This window comes from Ammodytes marinus (genome assembly GCF_949987685.1).
Source record: "Ammodytes marinus genome assembly, chromosome: 10".
Lineage (NCBI taxonomy): Eukaryota > Metazoa > Chordata > Actinopteri > Uranoscopiformes > Ammodytidae > Ammodytes > Ammodytes marinus.
Genome location: NC_137214.1, coordinates 26,887,608 through 26,899,472, shown reverse-complemented (window position 1 = coordinate 26,899,472; position 11,865 = coordinate 26,887,608). Strand labels below are relative to the sequence as shown.

General features: G+C 41.4%; 2 protein-coding genes across 2 annotated transcripts in view; one reads left to right on the top strand and one right to left on the bottom strand.

The window, feature by feature from the left end:
• The first annotated feature begins 3,245 nt into the window (after window positions 1–3,245).
• LOC307257029 (SH2 domain-containing protein 1A-like) lies at window positions 3,246–7,264 on the top strand. Its single transcript, XM_080036146.1, has 3 exons — window positions 3,246–3,637; window positions 4,718–4,781; window positions 6,701–7,264. Exons 1-3 carry the CDS (start codon window positions 3,501–3,503, stop codon window positions 6,968–6,970), a joined length of 471 nt encoding a protein of 156 aa, XP_079892272.1. The 5' UTR covers window positions 3,246–3,500; the 3' UTR covers window positions 6,971–7,264.
• Window positions 7,265–9,598: 2,334 nt separating this feature from the next.
• Window positions 9,599–11,865, bottom strand: part of tenm1 (teneurin transmembrane protein 1) — a gene marked incomplete at both ends in the record, with an annotated part of 178,892 nt that continues 176,625 nt past the window's right edge. Inside the window, one exon of the mRNA XM_080036099.1 lies at window positions 9,599–10,360. Coding sequence (XP_079892225.1) covers window positions 9,599–10,360 — 762 coding nt within the window. The remainder of the gene's footprint in view (window positions 10,361–11,865) is intronic.

The window sequence follows — 11,865 nt, the reverse complement described above, 5'->3', positions numbered from 1 at the left end:
TAAACCAGACAAAGCCCCAAAGTCCCAGCGCTCATGATCTCTCCAAGCCTATGGGAGAGATGCCTCTGACACAGGCTGATGACTCATGTAAGGCTTCAAGCTCTGAATGTATAAGAACAGAAAATGCTAGACGAATGAATGGTGCATTAAAGGTGCACTGTGTAACTTTGGGCGTGTCAGAGAAGGGAACATTATGTAAGGTATATTGTCACAACTGAATAAATAAACTTTACTCATAGGAAAATTGGATCCCTGGAACACTGTTTGAAGCTAGAAAGCTACCTAAAAAAAGTTATTGTTTCGCTGTTGTTGTTGACATCAGCAGGGCCCATAGTTTTGTTGACAAACATATTCTAGTCTTACGTTTGGTTCAAGTTGTCTCAATTTTTTTTTGATTTATGACGATAGATTTATTCAATACTAAGAATTACATGTAGAAAATATCTTTTGTAAAGTAACTGTCGGCTCTGCAAATGTCAACAAATCCCCCTCCCCTGAAACTGCACAGTGCACCTTTAAAAAAAGCTACTGGTGCACAGAACACACTAAACGTAGGGTGTGCCATTCTGAAAGGTCTCTTGTAGGGGAATATGTTGACCATGGGGGTGAAGGCAGAGCATACAAACCAAAGAATAATATACATCTCAACGTGCCTGATCACGTCACTGCTGCAAACACACAATATATTAATCATCTTTAGTTTGACACGACTTTTTCCCGACTGACAGGACAGATTGTATGGATGACTTTGTTGCAGCATATCCAGTATGTTCGTGAACACAGTGTCATTAGCGGCTTCTCACTGTTTCACAACGCATATAGAAGTGTGGTTGACACATGTTCAATAGGAGACAGACAAGACAAGTGACATGTGACTAAGAACATGTGTTATAGACAATGTGCATGTGTGATGAGAAAATGTACTGTGAGCTGAGAAGTATAGCGGACGCCTAGAACAGCAGGTGACATATTTTGCCCGCCTGCATAACATGTCAAGGCAATCTTTCTTTTTTCTTTTATAACAAGTTTAAATACAGATATAAGAAGCATTCTTCATATTTCATCAGCTGAACAAAGGCTTACATTCACATTACTTCTACTCCACTGTACATTTCAGAACTACATAGATTTGACAGCTTAACCCTCCTGTTATGTTCATTTGTCAGGAACAGCAATGGTGTTCCGGGTCAATTTCCAAAAGATGTCCTAAACAAAAAGAAATCCTAACAAGCAGTGTGAACATGTCATTACCAACTCCATTACTAACTATTCTATCAATATTTAGTGCAATGGTGTTCCCTTACCTCTAACAGGTAATTCAATAGTTCAATAAGGATAATTCACTCGTTTTTCATTAAAAAAATACATGTTCAAACTTTTTTTGTAATGATTCACCACTTTATTACTTTTGAAACACTGGAGACAATGTGAAAAGTCTCCAGAGACATGGTGGCTTGCAATATAGCCCTGCCTGTCTCTGCATCCCACATACTGGCTGTCGATTCATCCTTCGACCCCAGGGATTTTTAATACAGAAATATCAGCCCACTTTAAAGTAATCATGCATGTGTACTCAGTACTTGGTCTGGGTCCATTTTGCATGACTTCTTGCCTCAATTCCAATACATTTTCCATGATATTCTAATTATATGAGTTTCACCTGTATGCCTTCTGCAGACAGGTTTGCCTGACGCATATTTGGGAATGAATTTCACAATTTTTTGACATGAATGTCTTGCTTGGAGGAATAGGAATAGTAATTCCCTCATCTGGTTCAAATTCAGAATTATTAGAATCAGAATTTAGACACATTCTCCTCTATTTCACTGTCATGATCAATGATGACTTCCAGAGCCTCCTGGACTGTCATCCTTTTGCTTCTGCTGCTCATTTTGTAAAGGTCTGCCTGACAGAGTGTAATGTTGGTAGGACTCCCATGCAGATAATATTTTACATGTTTTGCCCCTCCCCTGTTGAGTGTCCACTGAATGTAGGTGGAGTTTTCCCAAGGGAACATAAATGGTTCCCGTCAAAAGAACACACTTGCAACTGTGTGTGTGTGTTTGTGGGTGTGTGTGGATGTGTGTGTGGCCGTGTGTATGTGTGTGCGTGTGTGAGATTTGGGTGAAATATGTCTCACAGTTGTAAAGAAAGAAATAGTCTTACATTTCTGACACCCTTTTACCTCCAGTTTTACTGCCAGGTCAAATTGACCCGAACAGTATCTATGTGATATAAACATGCAGGGGGTGGTTGCAAATTTTCATATTATATGTTCAACATATATGTAGGCAAGCAGAAGAAGTTTCATACTGAAAAAATACTTTTAACTATTTTTCCTAGATCTTCAAACTTTGAAACGGGTCAATTTGATCCGGAGCATAACAGGAGGGTTAAGTACAGTGCCAAGTTCATTTTTTTAACATTATGATTTCACATAGAAAACACATTATACAGTAGACATAGAAAAACACAAAGCATTTGTCTTGTGACCCCTTACAAAAAAGTATGTCTTTCAATTTCAATGTATAGTTATTGACAACTATAAAAACCTAGCTGTATATTAAGTAGTTAAACTAGCTACACCTCAGCTGTAATTCATAAAATGCTGCTTACACACTTATACCTCAGTAACGATGCAATATTTCAATAAAGAATGAGTGCTTTTAATTGTCATACTTGAAGTACATTTTGCTGATAATCTCCCTGGATTTCCACATCAGTAGGATTTTGAAGGCAGGACGGTCACACTTTAATCTCTGGGTAAAACATATGAAAATTTTTTCCACTGAAAATGTTTTTGCACGGTAAACTGTCTACCACCATTAATGGAAACTGTGCGTGGTGGAAACAGACAAGCGTATAGGCAAACTTCTGTTAATAAAACGTCTTAAGGGACCATCGGAGGCCTCTGGATAATTGAGCTGGAAACAGTTGAAGTCATTGCACAAATGCGTGAGAAGGGTGATATGGCCTTTTTTTCCGTTATCCATCTCATGTGCTTTCTAATGTTGTGGATATGTTCAGTTTGAAATCTTTGAAGTTACTTCCTGTTGAAAAATGCAATCATTTCCTGAGAGATACACAAACCCACATATAGTGTGTGTGCACGCATGAGTGCATGAGTGAATGAGTGTGTGTGTGTGTGTGTTTTTCTTCTTTTTTTTTGGTGAAAGATCAAGACTCCGCCATAAAGGTTAGGGGTTAGAGAAAGCTGCTATCAGTCTGGCAGAGAGAGAGCGAGAGAGAAACAGACAGACAGTGGAATAGCACAATGCTCGGGCTGCCATAGCAAACATTTTGAAACAACGAGAATCAAATTTCAAATAAGAGATTGGACGGCAGACCTTACACGCATTCCCCCCAGTTCACAGAATATACAAGGCTTGCCTGCAGTGAAAAGTTGAAGGCGAGAAAAAGACACACAGAGAGAAAGCGACTGATATAGCTGAGACTTTGGGAGCTGGACAAGAAAAGCGGATCTGGAGGATATAGCCGTGATGGAAAACCTGCCTGTCTACCACGGACCCATCGGTAAAGAAGAAGGGGAGAGGCGCTTGGCACAGGACGGACGGGATGGCTGCTACCTGGTCCGCAACAGTGACTCTGTGCCTGACGTCTACTGCCTGTGTGTGCTGTGAGTATACGACCTGATGGCTGCCATTGGAACATTGAGATAAAGGTAACACTTTACAATAAGGGTACAGTAATGTAATGTTATTTAATGCTTAGTAAATGCATACTATACATACATTCATCATTAACTAACTGTTAATAAATGCTAAAGAAATGCTTAATAATCATTTACTAAGCATTAACTGCCTGTTATGCTTAGGTAACACTTAACCAAGCTTAGTTACAATGCTTATCTTAGCATTAGTTAACTAAGCATAGTTAATGCCTAACATTAACTAACTGTTGAACTAAGCATTAACAGTTAGTTCATGCTTAATAAGCCTTACCTAACTGGTAATAGCATTAACTAAGGATTAATTAACACTTAATTAATGTACCCTTATTGTAAAGTGCTACAGAGATCAGTTGCATGTTTGGTTGCCCTGTTTATGATTATTTGAGGGATTTACTTTTTACAAAAAATGTCTTAAATGTCTGCTAATTTCTTTTGGTTGGATGAGTATGAAAAACTTGTGTTGTGCCGTAAGATGTGAACCTTTTTTTGAAAGACATTTTCTCGGTCAAGCCTGGAACAGAAGGCAGAATGTTTTGTTGAAGGCCATGCTGTAAAATAATGCGTGGTCCTTTGTAACAAATTGTTTTGCAATGTTGCAACTAACGATTGGTGTCTTATGAGCCCACAAGGGTTGGCGACCTTGTAGAACGCAAACAAAAAAATCAGTATTAACCCAGATTGTGCATTATCTCTCTCTGTTAGAGATATTGGCTCTCTGTAATCACATGGACTTATAGGCTTATTATGTGTTTTTACAGAGATTATTGATCTCCTCCAAATGTAAGAAAAGAAAAGCTCAAAGGCATTAACAGAGCAACAGTGTGTTAACTGAAACCCTCTAAAAATATAGTGTAGCCTGTTATTAAGTTTAAATGTGAGTCCCAGTGGGCCAGTAATGGTGACAGCAGTTGGGAAATTACTTATTTCATTAAACTGAAGCAAAACAACATTGCTGTTTGTGTGTGTGTGTGTGTGTGTGTGTGTTTGTGTGTGTGTGTGTGTGTGTGTGTGTGCTTGTGTGTGCAGGAGCAACGGATACGTCTACACATACAGGCTGCACAAGGATGGCGCGGGTTCATGGGCTGCAGACGTGAGACATTTTTATCTTATTATTACGGCTTTTCGCACTCTGAAAACCGGCAGAACAGCTGTTCATCTGTTCATCTGCCACACGTTGGTCTGTGTTAAATAGCTGCAGAGGGGGTATGGTGTTGATGCCAGCCTCATTCAGCAAGCTGTGCATTCCAGTAAAACACATTTTTGCTTTTAATTTTTTTGTTGTTCAAAGAGTGACAGCACTGAGAAATACATTCGTTTTCTATCCTTTCAAGCCCCCCCCCCCCCCTCCCTCAAATTCAAGACGCCACAGCATCAGCATATGCTCCAAAGATAGGAACGTAAGAATTGCATTTGACAGCATTTCTGATGGGAGATGTAATAAGAGGCACTGAGGGCTGGCAACAACACGTGTATGTATGGAGACATCTTGAGGGCCATGTCTCAACCTGACAGACAGCCAAGCTATAGATGCCGTTGTTGTTGTAACTACATTTTAGCCTCGCTTATTTTTACTGACAGCCTCAAGCCCAACAGAAGAAGCCTTGAATTACACAGATTTCACTACAGGCTCAATAACAGTTTACATTATTCATAGCACAATATCAATCACTTTAATGAAATATGCTGGGGAACAGAGGTAACACTTGTGGCCGTAGACAGAAACAACAAAAAGTGCATCGCTTGTGGCAAGTGCTCTCTCTCTCTCTCTCTCTCTCTCTCTGCATTTGATTAAATGATTTGTAAATGCATTTAGAGAATACGATTTTCACAGTTTTTGGCATCATGACAGCATGATTGATTGCACAGTATGAAAATAGAATATAGCTTTTACTTTCTTTGGAAACTCCTTACTTGACAAGAAGTACAATACTTTGAAAGGTTTAATGCTTCTATGGTTTGGAGATATTAAATGTTAAACTGACAGCTGTAGGCAAACGTGCAGAATAGATTTAATACGGTAAATAATGCAACTCCCCCTGAAAACATCCTTGAATTTCACCACAGCTGAAATGAACGCCGTAAGTCACATTAAACCTTTAGTGCATCAGAGGGCACATTCTAAACAATTTATATTATTTTCATTTTAAGACAGAGAGCATTTTCTCAGAAATGATCTTGCGTGTTATCTCACTCCCAGTCCCTTACAAGTCGAGCTGTTGAGATAATGGGAGACTTTGGGCATCTTCCATGACATAAGATGAATTCTAAAATAAATGCTTTTTGTTGACACACCAAATATAAACAAACCCTCAGGGGAGTAAAAAAAGGAGAATTTTCCTAATTAAGCTTTTAAACCCATTATGTGTATTCTCCACAATAAATCATATACATAATTGCATTGTTTTCCTTTTGGTTTTTCAAAACATCTTTTTCTTCAATACAAACTCAATGTGGATCAGCGGACCAGCAAAATAAAAATATGATTGACCAGATTCCCAGCCCATCCCTTCTGGCACAATGCACTGCTGGTCCTGCCTCTACTTTAAACATGTCTAATGTCTTTTATAAGGTGCATCTGTGAGAGCTCATCTGTCCTGTCCTTTTCACCCCACCCCCCCCCCCCCAGAGAAAGTGTTGACATAATCAGGTTAAGAAAGTCTAATCAAAGTTTATCTTATTATAACAGTAAAAAAAAATGTTAAGTAAAACAAAATTCATTGGTTGCCATCCTTATTTAAGAATTTGAACTACAAGGTGAGGTTTAGTTAGTCTTGCTAAATAAAATTGAGTTGTATTAACGCAAGTGAGTTAAGTCAGTGTAAAAATACAATACATACTGTGTTGAATTTACTCAACATACTTTTGAGTTATTCCCTCAGTTCAGTGGAAATTGTTGACATAACTGTATTGAGTAAATCCTACAAATACTTTTTTTAGTGTTGGGTTTGATGTGGAGAGGGAGACACAGTTGGATTCCCCTTCTGATCTTTTTTCTCTCTTGTATTTCAGACCAGTCCTGGAGTGCAGAAACGATATTTCCGGAAAATCAGGAACTTGATATCAGCTTTCCAGGAGCCCGGACAAGGCATTGCCATGCCTCTGCTGTACCCTGTCACCGCTCAGAGCCGGGCACACACACACACAGAGGCCCAGCCGGCTAGTAATAGCCTGTCACCCACACACACCAGCCCCAATCCTTACCTGCAGGGCAGGGCGCAGCATGCAGCTCAGGGACAGAAACACAGGAACAAGACGGGGGTGCGGCAAGCTTTTGGTTAGGGGACTGCCCCTTATCAAACCACTGACCTACTTATAAACGAAAATACATTTTTTTTTACCTAATGCCAACTGTTGTATTTTGCGCACTGTGTGTGATGTAACTGTCATTTCATTCCTATTAACCAGCTCCTGTTTGTTAAATCTACATCATTCAAACTAGAGCATTGACTCAGTATCTCAGTATCCTTCTCACTGTCTCTCTCATTGTTTTTTCTCCCTGCATATGCGGCACAGAAAGTGCCTCATAACTTTTACAGATGTGATGTAAAATATGCAAACGGCTGAAACATTAATATCCATTACTGCATACATAAGTTGACAACAGTTATTGTGCTTTGTTTTCTTAATGCAATTGGGTTATGTCAATGGCGGAGGAAATAAATGACATGGGTTGAAATAAACTCTTTTTAAATGAGGATATAACACGTACACGTACACGTACACACACACACACACACACACACACACACACACACACACACACACACACACACACACACACTGCCATGCTCACACAGAGCCTCCCGTCTGACACATAATATGGGACAAAAATTCAATTTGACATATTGGAGTGCTGATTTCCATGGAGAGAATGCTAGAGAGAGAGGAGGGAGGGATCTGTCATTCCTCTGATTGACATTACTGGAGAGAGAGAGAGAGAGAGAGAGAGAGAGAGAGAGAGAGAGAGAGAGAGAGAGAGAGAGAGAGAGAGAGGGAAGAGAGTGCAATTGAGCATCCATTCAGCCCAGACTATTCTTCAGAGCAGCGGTCTCCTAGCAACCGGACCCTCCATCTTTTCAAGCGCCTTGTGATGAGGTTGGGCAGTATCTCTCGGAGCATATGGTTTAGAAAGGAAAAGGTGCATCGCGGCCCCCCATCAGCAAAGTCTTACCAACGTACATCACCTGCTCGCAAGTCAGAACATATGCATTGTGCGCGGGCCCCGTCTTCTCTGTCGCTGTCGAAAAAGCCCAGGAGAGGAACACAAACAATTAATGGTGGGCAGATGGCGAGTGACTAAGGGTGGGCGGGAGAGATACGAGTAGGGGGGGGATATAGGCAGGCAGACGGACGGGGAGGTGGATTAGCTAGATTAAAAAAATAAATAAAAAAAAAGTCTAAAAGAAAAAACAAACTTCTGTTGCTTTCTTTGCAAACTTTTTTTTGTTTGGGGGGGGGGGGGTTGTGTGGGAGAGAAAGGGCCTTTGGAAGAGGTTCACACATGTATAGTCTGATTGGCATTTCCTAATGAGAGGAGACAATCTGTAGATAGCGACAGCACAGCCAACTCCAGGTCCTGCCCCTTCTGCACCAGCCACCCACTCGCTGAGCTTCAGCTGTCACATTTTCTTTTCCCCTTCCTCTGTGCTTTTCTCCTCCTCCTCCTCCACCTCCTCCTTCTTCTTCTTCTTCTCTCTATCAAAGACGCAGGCTTTTATCGTGCATATCTCAGTTTGAGCCGTAACGATGGTGGCTGATAATGACAAGCACAAGCAGCACAGAATTTTTGTGAAAAAAGTTACAAAAAAAACAAGAACCAAGAGAGTACAACAAATGTTTGTGGAGAGAGAGAGAGAGAGAGACAGAGACAGAGGGAGAGAGACAGAGAGAGACAGAGAGAGAGAGAGAGTCAGAGAGAAAGAAAGAGAGGCAGCAGAAAGAAATAACAAGCTTACAATGCCTAGGAAAATCCAAGGGAGCAATCTGGTAATTCACACATAATAACTTTAATCAGCATTGTAACCCAATAAAGTCAGATTTTTCAGCGAGAATATTTACTATAGCCATGTATAATTTCTTTGCAAAAATGTAACTTGTTTTTCTATTGATTAACAATACTGACACTTACTTTATGAACAACAGATTTTTTTTTCCAGTTGAGCACTTCTTTTCAATGTGAAAGCACTGGCTATGTACATTCTTGATTTTTAGTTTACACACTCATACAAACTACTGTTGGAGAGCACACACCAAGAGGCAAGCAAAACCCAGGACAGAGGTTTTTTTTCCTTCTCTAAAGGGGGAGTGTCCGAGTTGTCAAGGCCTCTCATACACAATATGTAAACGATAGAAGTATATCCGAGGTAAACCAAGTGGGGACGCAAATGGCAAACCGCAGAGAGCTCTTGATTTGAGTCATGATGAAGAAGGTTCATTCACCGGAGATCCTAAAGTCTTTGTCTCTACAGATCGGTGAATTTTGAACAGAAAAAATGTCCAAAAATGATGAACAGTGTTTGAATACAGCAAATGACAGACAGTAAAGTCCGTTGGTAGGTACAGTCGGTCCTAGGCCAGGGTCGAAATACAAAAAAAGCAAAGCCACAGCCAAACCACACTTGCTTGTGCCACTGTTAAGAAATCGGAGAAACTGGACGATAATAATAAAATACCATCATTTTGTCACAATTAAAGGCATTTGGAAATCATTTTTTTCTCCCCCCCCCCCCATTATCTCTTCTTGATCTTCTATCGTCGTCGTCATTTTCTTTTATATATATATATTTTTTCAATACAGTATAGAAACGGTAGAACAAATCAGAGTAGAGTAGAAACAGGCAGTCTTTGGTGGGGGGGGTGGCGGTGTTGGGAGGGGGGGCTGCTCACTCCTTGTGTGTGTTGTCTCTGTTACCTGCTGCCCCCCACCTCGCTGAGTGTCATAAAGTGGATGTTGGCGGGGCAGTCGGACAGCTCTGGCTGCTGCTCCACAGGCAGGGAGTAGTATCCGTCGTAGCCCTGCACCGAGCCTGCGCTGAGCAGCTGCTGCCTCTCCGCGTCGCTCCACGCACGGCTTCCCACGTCCCCTGACTCTGCCCTCTTCTTCTCCCTCTCCCACGCCCCGTCCACAGCCCTCTTCCTGGCCTCTTCCCTGACCCGCGCCCTCTCCTCTTCCTCACTGCCTCCGTAGCGCACACACAGACATAGCGCCCCCTGCTGTAAGGTGATGTCGGCGAATCGTCGAGTCCTGCCGCTCACCGTGGCGCTCATCTGAGACACGCTAACGTTCACCCCGCTCTCCAGGACGCGCCCGCCGACCCCTAAGCCCAGGGCCAGGTCCTCCTCCACGGGCCGAGACTGCAGGAAGTGATGCGTGTCGCAGCCGTGCACGGTGAAGCTCAGGCCGCTCAGGTAGACCGCGTTGTTCAAGATGGCCGCCACGCGCCGGCTGTCCTCGCTGGCCACGCCGATGACCTCGGCGCTGACGCGGGCGCCGTGGGAGACGGCCAGGCGGATGCTGGGCCCCAGGAGGGAGGGGCGCGAGGCGAAGGGAGGGGGGCGTACCGGGCTGCGGCCTGTGGAACCCACAGGACCAGAGACTAGAGGCAAACGCTCCAGAGAGATGAAGCTACGCAGCTGTCTACGCAGCTCACACTGGATACCCAGAACCACCTGGGAAACAAAGACGACCAAACATCTTACAAGGTTTGATAATGTCTGAGGCTCATCACTGAGAGTAGATTCTCTCACAGCAGACATTTTGAAAAGGCGTAATAGGAAAATAACAGGTGTAACATTAAAGGCCTACTTCACCGGTTTGAATATGAAGGTGTATTGAATTCTGAGATCCTATGTAGTATAAATGTGCGAAAAAAATTTAAAACGGTTCATCCTAGCCTGAGAAAAGGCAGAAACCCTATATTTCTCTTTCTCGTGACATCACAGAAAGAGAAATATAGGGTTAAAAAAAACTTACTTTGTAAATATTACTGTGATGTCTTTTACTGTGACATCACAGTAATATTTACAAAGTAAGTTTTTTTTCCATATATGGGTTGCAAAAGCTCCCTGCGCACACAAGATCATTGAGGTGGAAAACCACAACTTTTTTTTCCCCACCACATTAATAAGGGCAAAAGTTCAAATAATAATAATAATCCAACTCATGACTCATTGCACCCCCATCGATTTTTCTAAAAAAGCTCATAAACTGACTTTGTATGCTTTTATTTGATTCCCTATCAAGATACACTAGTAAGAATTGCTTTACACTGGGGAGCAATATGGACTTAAAAACTGTTGTAAAATGCATTACATTTTTGAAATATGCGATACAAAATGCGATTCATCGCGATTAACTATTGAAATTCTGAGAATAAAAGTGAAAAAATAAAAAGGGCATCGTTTGACAGCCTGAAAAAAATATTACAGGGGTTTGATAATGTCAACGTCTGTGGCTCATCTCTGGTATTAGTTTCTTTCACTGAAATGACGTAAAAGGAAAACCACGGGTGCATCTGATAACATTAATGAGGGTTGCAATAGCTTCCTGGACACATGCACAATAGATCTTTTTCACACAAGATATTTTCATATGCCAAAGTAAAAGAAGCACAGGTGTAAATAATGAAAAACCATGATGGCTGAATTCCATTTAGCTGCTACATTTTTCAGGGTCTTGCTATTGTGCCTACCGGCGCACTCACACTGTCGTGACTGACGGGTACACTCTGAGAAGAAGAGGTGTGACTAATTACATTAACAGTGACCCATCTCTATTCTACTATGACAGGTCACAATGTCCTGAAAGTGTAAAACCCAAATTGGTAACCATGGCAGTGTGCTGTCTGATTTGTGAAGAAATGTAATGCGTGATGATTTTAAACACAGTGCGTCAGCGTTACTGAAGTACTGTATCTAAAATCATCATGCTGAGTCATTCTTACACGAAATGTAGTTGCAAAAGTATTTCCAAATTGATGAAAGCCATTGAGTCACATTCAAGAAGCTGAAACCATGTAATACATTGTGATACTGAGAAAACATTCTTCTTATTAATAATATTATTAGTATGCGTTATATCAGCCATAATGCCCAACCATTAAAGTCTCAAGAGCAGCAGACATGACAGTTAAAGCGCCTATAAATTCAGTATTGAGTGTTGGTGTCCATCCATG